The following is a 23769-nucleotide window of genomic DNA, read 5'->3' as shown; positions in this document are numbered from 1 at the left end:
ACAGTTGGAGAAGGACTACTGAGACATTTACCAGGTAGTTGATATTCCTCAAAGATCCTGAAAATCCAGTATACAATACTGTTTCCCTTAGAAAAGCGACAGGCCTGTGTCCATTACAGTTAAAGTATTGGTCATTGTGCTAATTATTGTTCCACACTGAAGGCAAAGCAAGAGGCAGGTTATCACAATACACTCACTTCTTTCATATTTCGTCTTTACAATTTATATATACACATCTCTGAATGAAGTACATTATATATACACATCAATTCAGATATCTGTTATCTATTAACTTCTGCAACAAGACTGTTATGAATAATAGTTGTAATTGCAAATATCACTTTTGTAATAAGTGCTTTTCTGCAAATTCGTCTTTTTACAATGCATTACAATGTAATGAACATGATAAGTGTCCTGTATCACTCTATTTGCATATACATGTATTACAGCTACCGGGGTATTCAAGGGAACCCCAACATTAACCCTCAGCACCCCAAGGGTGCAACACCACACCAAATTTACATCAGTCACCTGGGACCTTAGACTGATGATAGTTATATGACAGTGCTTTCATAATTGCCATCTTGAAATGTCAGAACGATACTGAATCATGCCTTTCTATACTGATCATGAAAAGTAGTTGTCCAAGGCATAGAAATAATATTCCTAATATTTGACTATAAAAGGTATTGCAGTATAATTTTATTCCCAAGACATGCTATTCGACATTAAACTAAAATGAGTTTTTACAATACACGCAGGTTGGAGTGCTTTTACAGAATCCTAAAACATTTCTATTCACTGATTATGTAGTGTCTTCGCAATCATAACAAGTCCCCGTAACACCAGATTGCATCAATTATTTTCCAGTATGATAATATCTCTGTAACAACTAATAATCTCGACTTAAGGCTTAAAGAAGACTTAAATTTCCTTCTGTATAAATATCACAGTAAATGATATAATGTCACATATAGTATAAAATATCACAGTTGTACAAATATCAGAGTTTTAGCCTGTTGATGTCCTCGCTGCGAAAGTCAACCCTGAGAGCGAGCACCTGTCTGACCTCCGCAGGGGTCAACCTCCAGGTCAAAGGTCCTGAGTTGGGACCCCAGTAGTCCAGAATCTCACCAACCTACAGAGGGTGTATAACAAACAGTGTCACTTAACCCTCTTACCCCTAACTTACTGTGAAACAAATATGGAAGAATGGTGTTAAAATGTAGGAAGACGTTCAGAAATTTCTAACAGTTACACACTGCATGTCATAAGAAATCAATTAAAGATCAACCAAATAGATATTTGGATGCTGGAGGCATTTCAGACAGTGTTGATATAGCATTCTGTCTTGTCGAGGCAACTGAACAAAACTAATTTATTTCTAGAATTCTGAAATCTTCACAGGCAATTTGATCATACAAACAAAACAGCCACTTTCTGTAGCTGATTCAGGAATGTACGTACCACATACCATGTTGAAACAACTTTTGCAGATCTTAAATAAAGTAGAAAAAACTTGGCACAAAAGTAAAGAAAGAAACACCCCACCCTCTCCATGTTGAGTATGGTTGCCATCTGGGTCAGCCGAGCAAACTTGTCCCTGATCGTCCACTGGGTCACCGAGGTCAGGTAACCAACCAGAGCACGCAGCTCTTTGTCAAACTGTAGTCCTCCCAACTGTCATATGCAATACAGGAGAAACAACTTAGAATCAAAGTTAGTAAGAGTGATTATTTTCTTGTACAGCATGATACCAGTGTGCCTTGATGTTCCAGTTCAAATAAAATAAAGTTGTTTTTTTTGTTCTTAAACATGACAAAAGAAAACAGGACATCCACTAAGTTATGAAACTAGAACTACATAATATTTTACATGAAATATTCAAATGTTGAGTGTTGTATTTCTACAGTTATTATCATTTGTCTTTTGCAAATGACTTCAAAATTATTTCCATACAAAGCACTACTTGTATGCATCACAATACATTTTTTCATCACCATTCTATATTTCGACAGGAAGCAGGGGTTAATAGCATGTTGCAATTATGAGTAATTTTGTATGATTTAATTCAACTGTGGACAATCCTTTTTTATACATCTAATCGATTAACTATAAAACTGTGATTACTCAAAACTAAACTGTGAAAGGTGGCAGGCAATACAAATTCAAGACTGCAACATAATCAATCAAAATAAAAAGGCCTCAATATATTTTGATTCTTAACAATAGTTTTACATGTGCCTACAGTACATGATCCTCTTAAATAGCCACTATCAATCTCCATACACTTGTAAGGATTCTGCTCATTCTCAGCGTTTATTCCTGTTTTTCCAACTTTCTGGAGGAGGCAAACTGTTAAAAAATCATGACACTAGAAAAGAGTATAAATTGTTGCAAAAACAGGCATAAAACACTGAGAATGAGCTGGATCCTTACATCTGCTTGGAGATTAGCCACTTTGCTATTACTGGTCAATTGAGTGACAGCGTTTGCACTCAAACAAGCCAATGACTGATAAGCAGGGCTAAAACACAGCGGCCACAACCTTCTGCAAACACTTGTGCAAACAGCTGTCAAACATTACACACCAATGTCTCTAACATACAACCCCATATACAACACACATTGTGTATATACACTCAATCATCTAAATGGGGTGATAGAAGAACTCAATGAGGCTTTGCATGAGTTATGAACCCCAAATGAGTCCAAAGGGCAGGCATAAAGAGGTATAGAGGTGTCATTAAGTGAAGTGTTTGCAATGTTTGACATCATAGTCAAATACAGTGGGCCAGTGCGCAAATCTGGTTGACAGAACTCTGCCTATAACAAACTCAGGAACAACTGAAACATGGAAATCTGGTCACCTTGAGGGTCAAAAAGGGGGCTAAGCAAATTTCTTGATTCAAAGGAAATTGACATTTGTTCAGAATGGCCAAGTGAGCTTTTTCTAATGTTTATATTTCTGCAACAAAAATGTTTAAATTGGAGTATATTGCATTGCAAATTGATGTAGAATTGTTGAACTACATTGTACACCTGTATTGCTATCATCACTTGAAGAAAACTAAACATGATAAGTCAAATTTGAAAAGATTATCAGATAGCCTCTTTAATCTACAAAATGTAGAAGATTTCAAGTATAGTTAACAGTAAAATGTCTACTTTTGAACTGTCTGCTTTTCTTGTACAGACAGCTTAGCTTTATTTATAGATTATAATGGTTTGGGAACACCCAACGCCCAAACTGACATACTTGACATAGATAACACAGAAAATCTTACATAAAGAACTGAGTCTCACCCTGTTAAAGACTGTCTTCATCACAGCCCTCTCCAACTGATGCGTCACCTGATTGGTCAAATGGCTGATCAGCTGATCATAAATGGTGGGACTCAAAGAACCCTGGGATAGCAAGATGTAGGCATTAGTTGACCTTGAAATATAACATTCTCTATTCATTTACTTAAACTACACATCACAAAACATTATAAATTACAGTTATTGCAAGAATTTTCCAAAACCGCAAAAATGTACCTTAAAAGAGTCCAGTAAGGACTGCAGGTTGACTACAAAATGTTCGATGAAGGGGTCGTTGGCCTCGTAGTTGGTGAACTCCTCCTGGAGAAAACAGACATTATAAAGTGTGTCAAGGAATTTTGTATAAACTCATCTGAAAAATACAGCTTCGCTTTGTAGTTAATTTGCCTATTTATTCCACTATAAATCACTCTTGTTGAGTTTTGCCTCCTTGAAACCAAAGTCGGAACTTCAGAATGCCTAGTACCTATCCTGCATACTGCATGTCCTTTGTGGTGACTTTTAGTACCAAAAAAAGTGCAATTGATCTGCTATCCTACTGACACTGTGTTGCCCATTTCAACCCTTAATCAGTTTTATCTATATTTGATGAATGTATTGTATGTATTGTTATTGTTCTTTGTAAGAATTGTCTGTCAAGAAGTCCCTCGGGCACAGCACTAATGGATGTCCTGAAGAAAGTCTAAAAGTCCATTATGTATGAATAACAAGATAAGCCCCCTAATCCTTCCATTAAAATTTGTTATGACAGATGGTAATGAGGGGATAAAGGCTTGTCTCTTACCTCTGTGATGTTGTGACTGAAGGAATGGAAGGTGGCTACCCACGGCTTCACCTGCGGCTTGATGGCCGAGCTATCAAGTTCTGCCAAACCCTCCTGCAACAGCAGGGAATGGGGAAAATGTTGATAACTTGATGATACTAGAGGTGCCATTACCTAGTCCCATCCTTATCATATCTTTATATCACAATTCTTAAGGACTATAGCATATGCAAAGATTAAATCACACCAATTGAATGATTTGGTTCTTGAATTTAAGAACATAATGCTGAATTGGGACATCAACTATATGAAAAACAGTCTAGGGGAGGTCTGCACCTTGGTATATAAAGTTTCAGGGAGTGAATATAGCCTCATTTAAGTCTTCTTGTAAGTACAATGTAAGCAAGTAAGTCTGTCAGTTTTAGTTTCATCATGTCTTCTTGCTATTGAATGTCCAATGAACATGGTAATAAATTGGTGTGGTCCATTTAAATGATGTCAAACCATGAAAACTTTTATTCTCATTTTTTTTAACGTCACCTGCCCTTGCTAAGGCTGTGATTGAGTCCATGCAAACCCACATACATACCCTCTTTTACCAGCAGTCTAGTTGTTAGAAATACCTCTATCGTTCTCTACAAGTTTTCTGCTATTTCATTTTACTTTGTTTCTTGTTTACGAATATTCAGCACCTATACAAGACTAAAGGACCTCTCAGGGTTGAGGTTAACATTAGATTGGACTAGGTAATACTATGTAAATTGTATAGCCTAATATAGTTGGATGTTTTTTTTTTAGTCTCTCCTGTCAAGTTTAGGGGCAACTTTCTTGAGGCAAAACATGAAGAAAAAAACCCACTGACCTGCAGCATGTTCTTGAACCTGTGAGACAGTGATGCCAGGTCACTCAAGCAGCTCTAAAAAAAAACAAGCATCTTTTCAACTTCCATTCTTTTGTATAATCAAAACATTCACATTGATGCTGAAATTTGGAGTACGCAAACTTAACCATATCCCTGCTGTGAAAGCATTTTGATGCAAAAGTTATGTTGTTTACAGATCTGGCAGCAGAAAGATGGTTAAATGTTACATCTATTTCATACATCTATAGCTAGTAGTTAACTCAGACTGCTAAATTTGATTACGAAAATTTGCACTATGACAAGTCTAGATGAATGTCTAATAACATACGTCCAACTTGGCCTTTCCTTGTTCTCCTGCTTGTGGAAAATGTCTGGCACATTCATCCTGTAAGAAACCAAGTACAATTCAGACTATCAAAACATGTCACTGATAGTGGGGAAAGTACGGAGAGGGGCCTATCGATCCGTTTTATGTTAAAATCTTTTTTTTCTATTAAAATTATTTGTTTTTACAAAGAAAACAGGTAAAAATCTTTGAAACAAACACACTGATCTTATCTTGTGACAAATCAACAGTATTATCTTGCTTCAACACTTTTTCTATTAGTTAGGGTATAAATATGATCCATGACAGAACTCTAAATAAATGAATATAATAGACTATCAGCTGAAAGTTTCAGAGTTTAATCAAATGCTCTAAAAATCTACTAAAATATGATACATTGATTGATTACTTACAATACGACTTTTAAGAGAAGGAAAGTAGTGAAGATATCTTACTTACCTCTAAACTTGCTTTCAACAGCAGGATATTCTCACTGCAGGCTTCTGCATTGTTCAATGTTGTCTGAGAAAAGTAATGAAGAAAGACAGATGTTCAAGTTAATGATGAAATATAATCACAAACAGATTTATAAAGAAATTAATCAATCCACCAAAACAGTGTTTGATATGAGGGTAAAACTACACAACCTGAAAAAAATCAAAACAAATATTCATGAATATTGTTATCATCACACATAATTGTAGAGCATACTTGTCTATCATACATAAAATCGTGCTAGAGCCTTCTATGTCTGTAATGTCAGCAAAGACAAAATAGGTTAAGTGGCAATACAAACTCATAGACTAAGTGGAAACATACTTTTATAACAATCCATGTAAATCATACATTATGTGAACTAATCTACAACACTATAAGTCAGACTGCTTCAAGTGGGTATCTCACTGGACTGTGGCAAGTTGGCGGCCTTGTCCTAAATTGACTTTATCATCATGTGAATATCATACAAACATAGAAGTATGACTAAAAAGACAACAAAACACACAAAGAATAAAAAGGTTTGTTTTTAATCGATGAAATTCTTTGAGCGCTCTGTCAAATCGCTTGGCTACAGCGAGGTTGCCAACGTGCCGCAGCTTCAGTACTAGTCAGATACCCACTTCACCAACCCAACCTACCAGGAAAGCTGTTTTTGTGTCCTCTGTGCTCTCGGAAGCGATCTTCCTCTGCTGGATGGTGGACTGCATGAGGTTGACGGCCTGGGTGAAGTCCAGGAAGCCAGAGGGGAATCCCTGCCTCAGCCGGCCGTACAGAACCTCGCAGAAGTCCTGCTCCAGGATGGTGGTGGCATGGTTCAACATTGCACACACCAGGTCAACGTTAGAACTGGACATCGCTCTCCTGCAAGAAATAAGAACTTGAATGCACAACAATTGTACAAGGTACAGAGTATGGCATCTACTGAATACATCACTACAGTTCCATAGGGTTAATCTATCTAATACAAGTGTGTATAGAATGGGATGGGAATTAGCTTTTACAATCATTGGAGGAATTTCTAACGTCTAGACATTCTTTAATATATTTTCCTATGTATACCATGCAGGAGTTGTCACGTGTCAATATTCGGCTGTGAAAGCCATATGGTCAAGGCTGCTGAACAAGCTATTGGTTTTTACAAAAGGATAGTTCTGCTAACAAGACAATATTGGATACAGAATTAAGATTTCAACATAGACCAATGTAATTAATATGCAAAATATACAATTCATCAGATAAAAAATCACATAATAATGTGGGCCAGATTCTACAGATTAGACCGTTTGGCTGGATTGGAAAAATTGGCCAGACTGGACTGCAAAAGAGCCATTTTGCTTGGGTAAGGAGAAGAAGTGAAATATGCTGAATTTGCAACTGTGGTCTTTCTAAAGTTTTTCTGATTGTTTAATCCTTCATTTCCTGGCTAAATCTAAAACTAAATGATTGCAGGTTTCTTTAAGAATGAACTGATTCAGGGCTGAAAGGGACTGGGCTGACTTACTTGATACATTTCTTGAGGATGAAGAAGATATCGTCCACCATGCTTGACGTCAAGGAGCCAGTTTCCATAATGTCCATACTAACAGCCTGCCAGACAAACCACACAAAACACAAGTGATTACAATACATATAAATTGTGCAGATAACACATTTTACATAATCTTTTCTATAGACTATGGTGGTAGTCATTGGGCAACTACATGCAACACTTCTTCAATCCCTTTTCCACTTCTTCATCGCATGATAAAGCATTGAGATTTTGCCAATGCATTGCTTGCTGTAGTTCTTTCATCATCATATTGTACAATCAGGAAAAGACGCTGATGAAGGATTAGACATCCAGGTAAAAAGATGCGCCAAAAGCAGTTTCTCAAGCAACTGGATATGATTTTCATCATAATATGTCATAATTTGTCACTTTTCGTCAGTGACACTGGAAAAGAGCTAAAGATTAGATGACTGCTGACCTTCATGATCATCTCCCTAAGGAAGTACTCCTCCATCAGGATGTAGTCTCCAGTCAGCTCCTGTACACACAGACTCAGGCCACAGGTCCGCACCAGTCTGTCTAACTCTGACAGCTTGTCTACATGGGAGAGTCAGAACATTTATATCATATCTATATGAGGAAACACTCCTCCATAACGATGGATTGCAATCAGGAGTAAAAGAGACACCTAGCATTGTAATGAAGAACTGCAGGCTGGCTTGTCTTGCACACACATCAAAGGTAAAGAAAGATCATTTTATATATCCTCTCACCTTTTCTGTGTTCTTCTTCTTGATACTGTACTTCAAAGTCAGCCTGTAAATTTAAAGTTGAAGAACAAGTTACAAAAAGTGGTAGACAAAAACACACAAAAAATGAAACTATAAAACATCCAAAACTAGAGTTCCACGAACACATTATCTTCGCCAAATAATCAAGGCTTATTGTGGAGAGTGATTAATATTTACATGCTTATCACCCCCTGTAAACTTGATCATACACCATACCGTTTGAAAGTTATGATGGGGGGGGGGAGAATGAGTCCAGTCTAGATAGGGATAAAACTCATTTGGTGGTACAGGACTAGTATATGTGTATAGTGTGCTGATATATGTTATAACTGGTTATCAAAAAAATTGAAAGTTATAATTAGATGGTACAGTCAATACATATGAATAGAATAAATCTTTATTCCATATCATACACATTTTGCAAGACATAGTACATGTTACTTTTCCATACGGTGCTAGGTAATACCTAGCAGTGTACTCTCTGAGCAGAGGAGTTGGTCCGGCTGGTTATTCACATGTTTTTAGGTGTTTTGTAAGGCTTTCTATTTTGTTCCCTTTCCGTTATGTCTCCAACTGTGTGTTTGACAAAAATGCAGAAACTGAACACTTTAAAAAAAACCGAACCCACACATCTGTTTGAATTGTAGTGAGACTGCCCCATTTGTTTATTTATGTACACCATCGATCATCTGTTTATTTACACTTCTAGGCAAGGCCTTCTGCTGGCCTGTTTCGGGAACACTGTCACACGCCCCATTATGGAATGTAATGGATTTACAATTATCCTTACTAATTATGCAGATTAGCTCCTGTTTTCTATAATTAGACATCGATTGTGTAAAGCACCATCTGAGCTCTCTACATACAAAACTTCACGACAATCTCTTCACCCCTTCTCAAGTAATATGTGTCCAAATGTCAAAACAAAAACACCCACTGCAGTTCTAAACAAGCCGCTAGGGGGCCCAAACTTACAGAACTTACTTCTTGTGGCATGAACTATCTACCACACAAATATCATGACCATAGCACTTTCAGAACATATGCCACTAAATTTTGAAGCTCCGCTGCAGTACCTTAGGTACTCGCTAGAAGGCCCATTATCGAACTTGACCTTCCTTTCCGTAAACCCTACCCATCCACTAAATATCATACAGATCCATCAACAGCTTCTTGAGTTATGTTGTCCACAAGAATTACACATCCACACAAAGCCCGCTGCAGTACCGACGGAAAATGCCAGGAGAACCATTTTTGAACTTGATCTCTGTTTCCACAACATCTACACACCTGCAAAATATCATGAAGATCCATCAACGTTTCCGTCACTTTTTTCGCCTACATACATACGCACAAAAATTAAAAGTCCGCTGCAGGACTGTTGAAAAACGCAAGGTAAACCATTTTTGAACTTGAACTTCCTTTGCACAACCACTACACACCTACCAAAAATCATCAAGATTCATCAAAGGTTTCTTGAGTTATACTCTTGACATACATACAGACCCACCAAACAGCTGGCTCAACCGAAAACATAATCTACCCCGAGTACTATAGTACTCGGCGAAGATAATAAAAAGGTAGTATTTCCATGCATGAAACATAAATTGTATAAGCTGTTAGACTTACCGTGACCCTTCTCCTGAAGAATCTAAGGTAAAGTTCTGCTCTTGAATTGATCAGAGTAACTTCTGCTAACAAGGTATCCAGTTCCTTTGGGTCAGGTCTGCAATGACAACACACAATTCTTTTAATGCTTACTTCACAACCCATAGACACAGATACCATTTTGTTGTTGTGGTTCTACGTTGGACATCCTAATATTTGGTACAGCACTGAAACTGAAAAGTTAAATGACTATCAAATCAAAAACAGTTTTCTTAACCTAATAGATTTATGTGTGATGGACTAAAACTAAAAATCAATGTTATTTAAGAGGAAAGATTAATGTATATTGTAGACAGAATCTAAGTGACACCAACTCCAGTGCAGGTTGTACTTACCTTTCTGTGGCTGTCCTTCCCATCATGCACTGCTGTACTTGCTGTGCCTGTATGGAGTAGCAGGCAGATAAAATAACAATGTAGTTGGGCAAATTTGACTCAAGCCCTTCATCTCAGTAAAATCTGCTATCGTATTAACATCAACTCTCCTACGTCCGCCGTCTACCCAACGAACACCACATTTGTAAAAATGTCTTTAACACCTGGATACCTGATCATGAAGTGTGCATACCTCTGGGATTACTGATGCTGCATTTAGTTATCAAACCTCTTTAAATTCACCATTAGTTTTAATGTGACAGTCAAAAGGTACCCAACAGAACTATGATAGTTGATGTTACATCAAAAAAGAACTCGGCTGAAAGACACAATTATGTTCAGCAAAATTATGTGAAAAACTGGGAGCTTAACCCAACTGAAGCTGTCTGTAGCTTTGAATATTTTGTCTATAGGTTGGCAATGTTTCAACATAGGTTTGCTACCTTTTTCTGGTAAGCTCTGTTCTTGATGAAGGCGTCCACCACTCGTCTGGCCTGTCTGTCACACTCTTTCTGTAACTCTGTCATCAGGGTTAACATCCGTCCTGGGCCTAGGTGAGAGAGAAGAATAAAGGACTATCTTGATTTCTACATCTAATAATGTTCGTCATGGGGGGTGGGGGTGCATTATCCCAAGTGCCTGAAAGTTCTACATCAAGTTATTTTCTTCTTTATTTTCCAGTGTACTAAATTTCCAATACTTTTTCTCTGTCATTTTAATAAAACAAAAAGGGCCAAACCTTACCATAGTATGTCTCCACCAGAGGTTGATGTGTCTCTACTAGTCTGGCTATCCCTTCAAACAGGTGGGTCAGGGTGTCGGCGTAAACTACATTAGCTCTTCGCTCTATCAGAAAAACATAAAGAAAATAGGATCAACTTTAAGCATACTGTATGTTTACATACTGCAAATCATCCAGCAATGGGAAAGCCAAATAACAAATTCAGGTTCCGTAAATTGAGGTCAAAAAGAGCAAGAATCTATCAAGTGAAGACTTTTAAGTCTTCACTTGATAGATTCTTAAAAGATTCCGAGATTAAAGAGCATTTTTTGCAATCTGAATTTAACCTGAGAAGACTAACTTAGAGTTTATTTTCATGTGTGGAGAGTGAATAAAGAGTGCACATACCTGTTGAAGTTGTTCCTATTGCTATTTGGAGATTTTGCTCAGAAGTGTTTGCTATCTGAGGAAGACAAACATCAAGAGAATTTAAGGTTATTCTTTATCTCGTACCCATTATTGCAGACAACTGACAAGAATCCTATATATGTGGGTACATATACAGTATTGAAAGTTTGGAAGTGTCCATATTCATCAGATAAACCCTTGTTATCCGCATGTTAATCAATTACACTTTTTGTTTGGCATAACAGGTAAACTGCCTTTGGCCCAACACACCAGTATACACAAGTACAAGCTGAGTAAGGCCGAACAGTAGGGTTTGATTAAATCACACCAGGAAGAACCCTAATTTTTTCAATAACTCATGAACTTACTTGAGTACAAAGATATGCTGTGAATTTCTTCAGCCCTTCGTCTCTCAGACCGATCAGAGGGAAGATCTTGAAGAACCTGTCCACGGCTGTTGCGTCCTTGTTGGCCACAGCCTCGTCAAACTCCTTGTTGATAATGACCTTGAGTTCCTGCTCTGCTTTGTGCAGGAGTTCCAGGGAGTGTTCTATTCCACTTCCTGGATAGTATACATGTATAACTCATGAGATCTTAACCACCTACAAGGTGTAATAAAAAACTATGGCTTTTACCAAATGATTTTGATAACAGGGAACCATTCTACCATGACAAACATTTCCAATACATGCACTAGCAGCTTACATCTTTTAAGAACAGGTAAATACAGCTAATGCAAGACCTTCAAGCATTCAAAATCTTATGAAACAGTCTTAATCTCTTAGCATAGCTTACAACTATGCAAGCAGTGTGGCTTTAAAAGACTATCCTAAACTCACCTTCTTTTGCATCTGGAATGCTCTGCTTGAGAACTTTCTCATCTAGACTGAGGTACCTATGAATGTGTGCTGCTGCCTGGAACACAACATCAAGTCAGCGAAAACTACTGTGCTTTAAAAATGTACTAAGTGTGAAATACTGGACAAAGTAGAGCTTATTCATTGCATCAACATGACTACCCTAAGCTTGTTTTACTGAGACTTCAACTTCAAGAACATGAGGTACGTCAAACCAGGATATCTTCACATACCTGTTCATAATTACCAGACTGCAGAGCTGTTTGGACACCATCTGTACAAAACTTCAGGTCTAAGATGTCATCAGCCCTTTGAATAGCAGCTTGTACCCGGCTCTGTAGGGACAAATCATGCCATTATTATAGAGAAAAAAATGAGTGACTCTTTCCCATCCATTATCATCATCATCAGTAGTCTTCCTCCTTACATAGGTGGGGCAATGACCAAGTTCATTTTCTAATAGTAGGTCATTCCTGCTTTTAGAAGTCTTTTCAAACAAATTTGTCTCACTTTCAAAAAGATTCTTTAGTTTTTTAGTTCCCTTGAAATATCAGCAATTTCAAGGATGCAACAGTCTCTCCTAACATGTTGGTAAGGAAGATTGCAATATTTAAGACAGTAACAGAAAGTCCTTCTGCATTTGTCATAAAATGGAGGAGTCAGCAAATGATATAACTATAATCTTCCATACCAACATCTGCTTGAAGATTAAGAATGAGGAGCTACCTTCATCTCCAAGCAGATGTAGGATTTGGCTAAATTCACAAAAGTTTCTGAGGCATTTTCTGCATCATTCTAGTGGTCCACATATCTATCTCTTAAAAAAGACCCCAAAACAACATGTGAAGCAACGAGCCAAGCCATACATCAGCTTGTAGATTAGAGCTACCCACCTTGGCCAGGTCCAGCTGTCTGACCTTACTGCTGACGTTCTCTGCCAGCTGACAGGTGAAGGAGATCATGCTAGCCAGCTGCTCCGAGTCCTGCTGTAACAGCTGTAGGTTGGGGCTGGGAAGGGTCAAGTACAGGAGAAAACGTTTAATCTAAGCACGTGCCTGTTGTAAGACTGGACAAATTAAGGGTTTATGGAAAAAGCTGGCTGGCTATCGGGCCCAGTTTTTCCTCAAGGAAATTCCACTAAATGCCAAACCCTGAAGCATGCTATTTAAGCCCCCCCAAAAAAGGCCAGGGTAGAAAGCCCAGGGTAGACAGGCCAGGTAGACAGCCCAGCTTTTTCCGTAAACCCAGACAAATACAAATCGGACCACATATTGGTGTACAACTATAGGGCATTGAATAACCCACAGAGACCTGATACATGTATTTCTACCAAAATGAAGAGCAACCCAAACTGCCACTTCACTGTTCCTAACTGACTGAAGACTTACTAGTAACTCTACCCTTCTCTACCATACACTTCTAGTCTGTATCTGTATCTGTATCTATATAGCCGGTATCAGTGTTTCTGCCAGACCTCGACTGAGAGGCCGTCCACTTTAGAAGGGCCGTACCGCGAAAATTAATTGACCGTACCGCGAAAATTAATTGACCGTACCGCGAAAATTAATTGACCAGGAAAAGTAACTGAATGCTGTGATCAGAAAAGACTTTGTTAATTTTTCAAGACCAATTTGTTACGAAGGTCGCTATAATACTGCTTCAATCGTCACAAAATGCGATCTATATTGACCAGAAACGCCTGAAGTGTAAAGGGGAATTCCCGCCCTGTGGTCATATGACATCTTACTGTCAACCAATCAGAGCACAGGTTTTATGACGCGGACCAATCAGCGCTTAGAATCTTGCATATTAATGAGCTACAAACATGGCGGACGGCCCGGGACGGGGCAGGTTGCGTCTCGAGCGAGCCTCGTGACTTATGTGAATTCATAGCGAAAAATATGATTTATCGACGGTACATACGGAGAATTCTCACGGAAAAACATTCAAAGGAATATATATTGTGTCGAATACGGTCAGAAATGATGGCGAATCGCGGCAAATCACGACGTAGGGGCTGAAATGCACGGGCGAAATTCTTGTTTTGTTTACGTTTTTCCTTGTTTTCTTCGACGACTTTCTTCGATTGAGTCTTGAAAAACGGGTTTTTAATGAGATCACCGTATGCCAAAGGCACCGACATCGATTCTTCGCAAGTATAACAATAGCGACAAACAAAAGAGTGTGAATGTCCAACGATATAGAGCGTCCCCACGCCCGCAGTAACAAAGAAAAACAAAGAAATTATGCCTACCTCTCGTATTTTTTTCCCGATTTCTCGGCATTTAGTTTGTCTTTTTTTTTTAAGAGGACGGCCTATGTCTGAGTTCAGGCCATCCAAAGCGACATAAGGCCGTCATTTGACGGGAAGACGCCCCTCTGGCGGAAATACCAGCCGGTATAACCGCCATCAGGCGTAACACACCAGTCAACACTTTGTAGTCAGCACAAAAAACTTTGTCTCTCCAGTTTCAATGTATTTTTCAGCTCCAGACAATTCTTCTTCTTTGTCTTCTTCTTCCATTCTATTAAATCTTAAGACAAGCTCACACTAGTTAGTATACTTCAAAAATAGTGACTTTAAAAGTATAGCAAGACGTCTGCTCTTTAAATTTTAATATCTCGACTTTCTTGTGGAGTCATGGGTTGAGTGTTTGGCTCAGAACCAAGTGGCCACGGGTTCGAATCCTGTCATGTCACCGATCTTGTGCCCTTGGGACAGGGGCTTTTCACGACCTTCCCCACTTCACTCAGGTGGAAATGAGTACCTAGCTTCGGTTAGGGACGTCCCTTGGATAGGACGTTAAATGGAGGTCCCGTGTTTGAGGAAAGCCATACCTCGAGCAAGTTAAAGAACCCACCACACTTATCGAATAGTAGTAGGGGTCCTTGAGGTGTGAGTGGATCAAAACCTTACTGTCTTTTGTACATCTTACGTACCATGCTTGGAGTCCTCAACTTAAGCAAAGGTACCCGGGTCACCGGTCCCTCACTGGGCGCCGAGTGATGAACGCGTGAACAAAATGACGTCGTCGCTGGACGTCCAGCACCAAAGAAAGTTCATCACTGGATATCCAGTGACGAACGGCTTTATTCCAGTAATGAAGCCCCCTCGGTGCTGGAATTCCAGCACTGAATCTTGCCTCGGTGCTCGGTTTCCAGAAATGAACCCAGCTCATCACTCGGCTTCTAGTGACTATCTCCGCTCGTCACTCGGGTGCCAGACAAGTAGGCTGGTTCAAAGGTCACTCATCACTGGTTACCCAGTACTGAGGTCGCTCGTCGCTAGATAACCAGTAACGAAAGTCCCGCGGTCACGGGTTCCGCGCTGGATTTACCAGTGATGAGTGACTCTCTAGTGCTGGAAGCCGAGTGATGACATTATTTCGTTAGTGGCCTTCCAGTGATCACATCCTATTATCACTGGAATGTTCCAGTGCTAACTATTAGACAATATTTGAGTGCATTTTGAGTCGATACCGTTACGGCGTACTACAGTAAGACAAAGCCGGGAACCTTTATAGTAAATTATACCATTGATTATACCGTATGATTTTTTAATTCTTGATTTGTCAGTGCTATGTACTTTTGTGTGACCAACGACATCATACTTACCCTTTGCCCCGGAAAGTAAACTTTCTTTCTCGAACACGCCAAACGTAATACACCAAGGAGTTTTTACATTGCCCATTGATAGCGTCTTTGGAAAGCCAGAACGTAAAATCTTAATTGATATTTAGCCTCCTTGGATATATATAGTAATGTGATCGACCGTCACTTGAATTTTTTATTTGGCCTTTTTTCGTAAGCGTAACGTTACGTAAATTGACGCTTACATTAGCGTAAACTGCATATCGGATTAGCTGTTTCGGTTTACGGTGCGGAATCCATCGTCGCCAGCTCTTGCCACAGCGGAACATTTGTCGTCACTGGTTTTTCACAACGGAATATTTGTCATCATTGGTTTTCCAGCCCCGCACGTAGTCTCATCTCTCGGTTTCCAGTGATAATTCAGGGATTTCCAGTAACGAAGTCACCTCATTGCTGGACACCCACAGATGACAAAACTTCATCACTGGAAGTCTAGCGATGAAGGCACCTTCGGTGCTGGACACCGAGTGATTACTAAGGAACCGGTGACCCGGGTACTTTTGCTCAACTTAATGTGGTTATGCACGTAATAACGAAGAAGAACTTGGTTACATGTACTTACCCCATACGATGTAAAGTGGACATTTTCCCCTCAAGTGTGGGCTGCTGGTCTAGTAAACTATCGAGCTGTTCTGTGACCTCTTTCTGTGGCACAGACAACAAGAACAATTGTGTCAGACATAACTGCACTATACAAGAAAACTTTTATACCACACGTGTGTGTAGGCCAAGTAGATCGTGATCATATCAGTACCATGTTGATGTTGTCTAGGCACGCCCCCCTCCCCACCGATTGTCGAGCTGGCCACACGTCGTCCTTCCATCAATACAAACCCAGTAAATGCACCAAAAAGAAACCAACGTACCTCATCGCTGCATAGTTGGTCGTATGCCTTCTGAATGTCCTCCAGTTCTGTAAGGTTTTCGATTTCTTCGCGGGTAAACGAGCCAGTAGACGTGGCCGCCGCCATGTTGGATCCCTGGGGAATTGTGGGTTGTTTTGAGGATCGGCAGTAGTTTTCAAGAGATCTTGTTTTTGTCCCGACGTTAAAATAAGCACAACATTTTCCTTTATTAGGTGAAACACACTACTTTACTACAAGAGAATAGAATAACTCTCATTGTATCTACTTTTTGCCATAGTTTGTTCTTTTATTCCGGCACATTTTGATACTTTGAGAGTCCAAAGTTTTAAGGTGGTCCTCCTTTCCCCCATGTACGCCCCTACCCTGTCTGTGTGTCGCGCGTGGGGAGGGGAGCCATTGTTTTGGGATATATTCTTACGGAAAGGTTGGTTTGTAATCCGTGTGCATCGTCGTTATTTCATCATCTCTGATCATGATCAAGCTTTTAATGTTGAAGCCAAATACACAGAGAACATTCATGTCGTATTTTTTATTAATCAAACCCTCTAGATCCATCGGAAATTGACACTTTATGCTCGTGTGCGATTTGAATGATGATGATTTGGTTCGTGAGCATGTAACGCTAACGTCGTACGTACGTCACTAGAGTAGACGATGGAGCTCCTGTTTGCAATCCAATCATTTTTACATCATTTCGATCACTGCAGTATAACTTGGTGCACTGAATCTACATTGTTTTGATTTTTGTTCACGTTTGCATCAAACTTTTATCCACGAAGAGCGTTTCTTGAGAAAGACTGACAAGTGTGGGAGGGGGGCGGTATCATACTAGTATGCAGACGTTACAAAAAAAAAAAAAAAGACGTTACAAATAGAAAGCTGAGTTAAAATGCCGATAGGTCATTGCCAACACATCATAAACCCTAGGGATGAAAGATTTGAATCTAGGAGAGTATATACTACTTATGCTAAGCTTCCAAGAATTTAGAGCCATCATATTGTGTTATACAGGTGACCTCATAATTATTATGTACAACACTAAATTATGCACTCAGAAAGTTTAGTCTGTTGGCTCGTTATATGATACTAGTATTGAAGTGTTTTTTAGTATCCAAAGTACAGAATTGTTGTGTCTTGTTTACTCCAGGTCCAGTTTACCGCCATGTTTCTGTACGCGCTGACGTTACAGCGTGCCACGGGTGTCACCCACGCTATCCATGGCAACTTCTCCGGAACACGACAGCAGGAGATCGTCACGTCTCGGGGTAAAATCCTCGAGCTCATGCGACCCGACCCAAACACGGGAAAGATCCACACGCTCTTGTCGGTGGAGATTTTTGGCGTCATACGGTCGTTGATGTCATTCAGACTAACAGGTGGAACAAAAGGTGAGTCTGCAGTCTATTTACTGTAAATTCAGTTACTTTTGCGATCATCTTATTTCACAGTAGGATGTTTCCGCAGTGTTTTACTTTTAGATTTGCGGTTGAAGCAAGTCTGTAGTAGTCATTACAAAACAAGGGAGACGTATTTGCCATGTCCTGAATTCGGGGTAGAGCGGCCACAATGCAAACCGCCAAAATAAAGCCACACCAAAATTTTCACAATTTGCAGTTCTGGCCGAGAAATAAAACCACAGCAAAAGTTTCAAGATTCACAGTTCTGATAGAGAAAATAAAACTAGTGAAAGTTTCAAGATTTGCAGGTCTGGCACCTATTGATAGGATAGAAGCCAAGGTATTGGTTATAACTTAAAGAGCCTTTGGCTCGAGTGTGGATAAAGTATGTGGTCATATTCACAATAAACTGCTGAGAATGATGATCATGAATCTTACCGATTTTCTGATGTAATACTTGAAGAAACTCTTCATGCTTTACCAGATTCTGACTCAGCTAATGTGACACCCTAGGCAGAACAAAATTACAACCACTGCAAAATGTTATAACGTCCCTAAATTTGGCCAGAGCACTGTCACACTAAGGCAATCCCTTACTCTTAGCTAAACTCTACTGCTCACATGGGATTGATACTTGTTTTGCCTATGGGGATGGGTCCTGGTCCAGCCCAAGGTTCACAAATGTAGCTAACTTTGGATATGTATACCTAAAATTTTGGATGTAAATTTCCCTGTTCTCTTCCAGACTACATTGTATGTGGCACAGATTCAGGGAGAATTGTCATCCTGGAATACCTGCCAGCCAAGAACAAGTTTGACAAGGTGACGTACATTGCATGCTTACTTAATGTGTTGATTAGTAACTCTGACAACAGCATTGCCTTGACAGTCGACTTGAGATATTTTATTATTTTCTAAAATACTGTGGGGTGGCTGAAATTAATGTTGTATTTCAGAAAACCCCATGCATTCGTTAAGTTTGAATCAAGATTGTACAGGGTCACAAGTTGAATTGGATGCTGAGGATGATGATTTTTACAAATTTGCTGATGTAAATTATGCAGAAACTTCTTGCTTTACCAGATACTGACTCGGCTGGACAATCCATACTGTGACATTCATGTAATAATCAGAATCTCTTGATGATTTTTAAGGTAAAGGAAAACTGTCTTTTTAGGTTACATCATTGCCGTAAGTAACTGTTATGTTCATGTATTTGCAATCGTAGGTCCACCAGGAGACATTTGGGAAAAGTGGCTGCAGGAGAATCGTACCTGGACAGTACCTGGCTGTGGATCCCAAAGGCAGAGCACTTATGATTGGTGAGTTCTCTGATGTTCTGATACAGTACTTGTGCATTCAATGCCACAACCACAAGTTATACCTATGGTATGGTACTAGACCTTTTTTTATCCATCTCTGTGGGACTTGATGATAAACCATGTGGTCGCAATGAATGCTGAGAATGATGATCATGAATCTTACCAATTTTCTGATGTAAATCTTGAAGAAACTCTTCATGCTTTACCAGATTCTGACTCAGCTATTTTGACACTCATCTACCTAAGGATATGCAAGATTATAACCCCTTATTACAAACCTTCAAAGAAATGGTTAGATGTAAAGTAACTGTTACTGTTTTTAATTTTGTGGAAGAAGGGGAAAGGAGGCATTTGCAGTGTTTTGTGTATAGTTGAAACAGCCGTAGAAACACAATTTGCAACATAATATATTTTTCCATCTTGATGACTGCATGATAAATGTTCACTGAAAACTACGGACATAAAACCAAAGGGCATATTTCAACCATTTACAGTGCATGTGCAATATAAGTTGATAGATGTGTTAGGGCTTAAATGATGTTATCTGTATCTATATTTTGTCCGACCCTTACCTCTTCCTCATGACTTCAATGAAAAGCGGCCTGCAGGTCAATTTGAACATTTCTGCATTTACAGTAGCTTACTGGTTTGTCCCCATGCAGGTGCGGTAGAGAAGCAGAAGCTGGTTTACATCCTGAACAGAGATGCAGCAGCCAGACTGACCATCTCCTCACCCCTGGAGGCACACAAGTCCAACACACTGTGTTACCACCTGGTGGGGGTTGACATTGGCTTTGAGAACCCCATGTTCGCCTGTCTGGAGATAGACTATGAGGTAAGCTAGGTTTCCATTCCAAGGTTTCCTAAAAGTAACATCAGGTTCAGGTACAGGTATAGAGGTTTAGATACACGTCCGAACCTGTACCTATACCTGAACCATTTGACAATTGAAAGTACATTGTGTACAATGTAATCTGTGGCCTTCAATGATATAAGAAAGACAAGTGAACAGAAAGTTTATTTGTTAATCTTTGTAGTACCGGAAGTAGAAAGGCATTTTCTGTAACAAAAGAGATTAAAACATGATATAATTTGTAAGTTTATTTAGGTACAGTATCAGTTCAATGATATTCCATTATTATGGACCTGTACCTAAATAATACTCCTATGAATTGCAACTAAATTTCAAAACCAGTTTGTCACAATTGGATCCTGAGAATGATGAGTCTTACAGATTTGCTGATGTAAAATGTGTAGAAACTTCTTGCTTTACCAGATACTGACTCAGCTGAACAATCCATACTGTGACTTGTATATGTATAAATCAGTATCTGTTACTGGTCACCACCTGATTTTGATGTCTTTTTAGGATATATCATTGCTAATTTCAAAACCTGCCTTTTTTTATCAGGACGCAGACAACGACCCAACAGGAGAGTCCTCCCAGAGCACCCAACAATGTCTCACATTCTACGAACTTGACCTTGGGCTGAACCACGTTGTTAGGAAGTACAGTGAGCCACTGGAGGAGCACGGAAACTTCCTCATTGCAGGTACATCAACAACAACTAAATCAAAAAGCTTGCAACTGTAATACATTGTATTTGTAGTATTATTTGTATATCCAAGTAGTTGGTCCATTGGTATGAATTTGTTTGTTTCAATCGATAAGTTAAACCCCACTTACCAGTTCTGTACTTGAAAAGTGTAATTTGCATCTTTTAACATGTTGACGGCCTGGTTCTCCTTGTTTAAACATGGGGCCAGCATCACAGTGTATCCTATCTGAGAAAGAGTAATTCCTACCAGTAGTTTTCATGTTCAAAACTAAGGCTGGGGTTTAAATCTACAACCCTGATATCAAAAAGCAAAAGATTTCTTCACCTATTGATATTTCAACAAACCAAGACAGTAGAACTTATTTCAGCATTATAACAACTTTGTTAGCCACAGTATAAATATGATGTGATATGTTGTTCCCTAATGTGTATGTTTATTTGTTAGTTCCTGGAGGTAGTGAGGGGCCCAGTGGAGTCCTGATCTGTTCAGAGAACTACATCACCTACAAGAACTTTGGAGACCAGCCAGACATCAGATCACCCATCCCCAGAAGAAGAGTAAGGCTCCTTATATCAACCACATGGGTCATATTATTTTGGGTGCACCACATAAAACAAAGCTGAATGTCAACAAGACATATTCAAGTTTATTTAAAGAACTTCAATCTGTAATTCTATAGCTAACTTCAAAATTTCAAACAAGTAATGCATCAAACAAAGTACAACAAAGGTTATATCACTTTTTCAGATACTTGAATTTCAAGAATGTTTTGTACACCAGTGTACAATTATAGTATAATAATATAGCCTACAAAAATGATTAGGTGCACCTGTGTGCACTCCAATTTTGGGTGCACACAGGTGCATATGCGTGCACTATTTCGAACCCTGATAGATATGCAACCAAAATTTAAGAAAGTGATCCTATTAAGTGTATTTTCTCTACAAAGGTACATTAAATTTGTTAAGAATACACAACTGTTGAATTTGTTTTTATAGTTTTTTTGGCTGAAATTTTTGTCTCAGACTAATTCTATGTTTTGTACTTGTCAGAATGACCTTGACGACCCTGAGCGTGGCATGATCTTCGTGTGCAGTGCCACCCACAAGACCAAGTCCATGTTCTTCTTCCTGGCACAGACGGAACAGGGAGATATCTTCAAAATCACCCTGGAGACAGATGAGGATATGGTAAGGGGTTGAACATCAACTAAGCCCCTGTCACACATAGCCAACCACAGCCTCACAACCTACTCCAGACCATTAAAACAGATGTTAAAGCTATTCATTTTCCACAGACACTTGAAGTCTTACTGGAAAATCATCTAAGGATTATAATGCATAATAGTCTTTGCAAAGGATAGGAGATCTTCAGTGTATGTAAAATGGCAGTCCTGTTTCAAGCCATTTCTTATTCCCAGTTTGTGATCACTTCAACTGGTGTCATCCTCTGATGAAGTTTTGTACACTGCTTGTCGCTTTATGATGTTATACACAGATTAATATGCCCATAACATGTATCAATACTAATCATGTATGTATCATTTTTTTATTGCTTGTAGGTGACAGAGATCAAGCTGAAATATTTTGACACAGTCCCTGTGGCCACCAGTATGTGTGTGCTCAAGACTGGCTTTCTTTTTGTAGCTTCAGAATTTGGAAATCAGTAAGTAAACTCCGCACATAGTTCATGATGTTGGTAAATCAGTTGAATATAGTTTTCCTCGGTATACAACCCAATTTTATTCTTCTGCAGACATTTTAACAACCTGTCAGTCATTTTCATCAGATGAACAGTTTCTATTGGTGCAAAATGAACTTGTCATATCAGTCCAAATTAAACTTGACCTCTTGTGACATAATGAATTGACGAAGACAATTTGATAATCTGTAATCCTGCCCCCTGCAGCTACCTGTATCAGATTGCCCACCTTGGTGACGATGATGAGGAGCCTGAGTTCAGCTCGGCCATGCCCCTGGAGGAGGGGGACACCTTCCTCTTCACCCCCCGCGGGCTCAAGAACCTGGTGTTAGTCGACGAGATGGACAGTCTCTCACCCATCATGTCTTGTCAGGTGAAGATTACTGTAGATTCATTTAGTTTCACATCAAATTTATTTCTTGTTCGAAACAATTTTGTAATACAGAAATAACACACTGGAAATGCACACTCGTGGTGTCATGCATGAATTCAAGTGGAAAGGTAACTGCGAAAATAATACAACAGCAAATGTTTCAAGTTTTACAGTAACCAGTTTGGTCAGACAAGCTCTTACCCAGCATATACTTTTCTGTGGTTATACAGTATGAGGAATTCTTGTGAGATGCTTTTTTCCCCAAATCTTCTTTGATAAAGCAATTCTTTCTATGTGAGCACAGGGTGCGAAATACCCGGTTGCGCACTTGCGCAGCGCAACAATATTTTGGTTGGCGCAACTTATCTCTTAACCCAGGTTGCGCGGTGCGCTACCTAAATTTTGGGCCGGAGAAATCGATTTTGCGGCAATTACTTGACGAAGTAGAAAATAATTGGACCAAGGAAGCTCACACACCCGTGTGGTGTGCACACACACTCGCTCTCAGTCTCGTAAATTTTCAAACCAAACGTATAAATCGACCCCAAACTAAACAAGTTAATAAAGTTACCGATACTTTTTCACTCGTTTGCATCCATAGTCAACCTGTTTTACTGTGCCTGAAACGCAAAATTCGTCGGAAGCGCTCGGCTCTTGGCCGCCATGTTGAGCCATGTTGAATTCATCGACTCTCGCTGGATATCGCGTGATTGCGCGAGAGTAATGACGTGTAATCTGCAGTACCAGCAACAACTGGTAGAGGGCAGTGTTTGAGTTGCTGTGTATTTCTATGGGCGAAATGTTGCTAGTGCTTTTTTG

At 39.3% G+C, this 23769-nt stretch overlaps 2 protein-coding genes across 2 annotated transcripts in view; one reads left to right on the top strand and one right to left on the bottom strand.

Annotated features, from left to right (window-relative positions):
- Positions 1-179: 179 nt before the first annotated feature.
- On the bottom strand, positions 180-16740 carry LOC136439429 (conserved oligomeric Golgi complex subunit 4-like). The gene is made up of 23 exons (XM_066434874.1): positions 16598-16740; positions 16294-16376; positions 12974-13088; positions 12314-12415; positions 12063-12138; positions 11592-11785; positions 11224-11278; positions 10839-10940; positions 10538-10644; positions 10056-10102; positions 9682-9778; positions 8035-8077; positions 7740-7858; positions 7274-7359; positions 6411-6633; positions 5734-5796; positions 5278-5334; positions 4950-5003; positions 4109-4201; positions 3541-3624; positions 3307-3408; positions 1552-1680; positions 180-1138 (listed from the first exon to the last, which is right to left on the bottom strand). Exons 1-23 carry the CDS (start codon positions 16700-16702, stop codon positions 1004-1006), a joined length of 2271 nt encoding a protein of 756 aa, XP_066290971.1. The 5' UTR covers positions 16703-16740; the 3' UTR covers positions 180-1003.
- Positions 16741-16893: 153 nt separating this feature from the next.
- Positions 16894-23769, top strand: part of LOC136439423 (splicing factor 3B subunit 3) — a 60216-nt gene continuing 53340 nt past the window's right edge. The window contains exons 1-10 of the mRNA XM_066434868.1: positions 16894-17021; positions 17745-17985; positions 18740-18816; positions 19223-19316; positions 19979-20151; positions 20728-20869; positions 21321-21433; positions 21929-22066; positions 22438-22541; positions 22785-22950. Coding sequence (XP_066290965.1) covers positions 17760-17985; positions 18740-18816; positions 19223-19316; positions 19979-20151; positions 20728-20869; positions 21321-21433; positions 21929-22066; positions 22438-22541; positions 22785-22950 — 1233 coding nt within the window. The 5' untranslated portion in view covers positions 16894-17021; positions 17745-17759. The remainder of the gene's footprint in view (positions 17022-17744; positions 17986-18739; positions 18817-19222; positions 19317-19978; positions 20152-20727; positions 20870-21320; positions 21434-21928; positions 22067-22437; positions 22542-22784; positions 22951-23769) is intronic.

This window comes from Branchiostoma lanceolatum, chromosome 7, assembly GCF_035083965.1.
Source record: "Branchiostoma lanceolatum isolate klBraLanc5 chromosome 7, klBraLanc5.hap2, whole genome shotgun sequence".
In the NCBI taxonomy this organism is placed as follows: Eukaryota; Metazoa; Chordata; class Leptocardii; order Amphioxiformes; family Branchiostomatidae; genus Branchiostoma; species Branchiostoma lanceolatum.
Note: the sequence above shows the minus strand (reverse complement) of the source record. Positions and strands in the feature narration are given on the sequence as shown.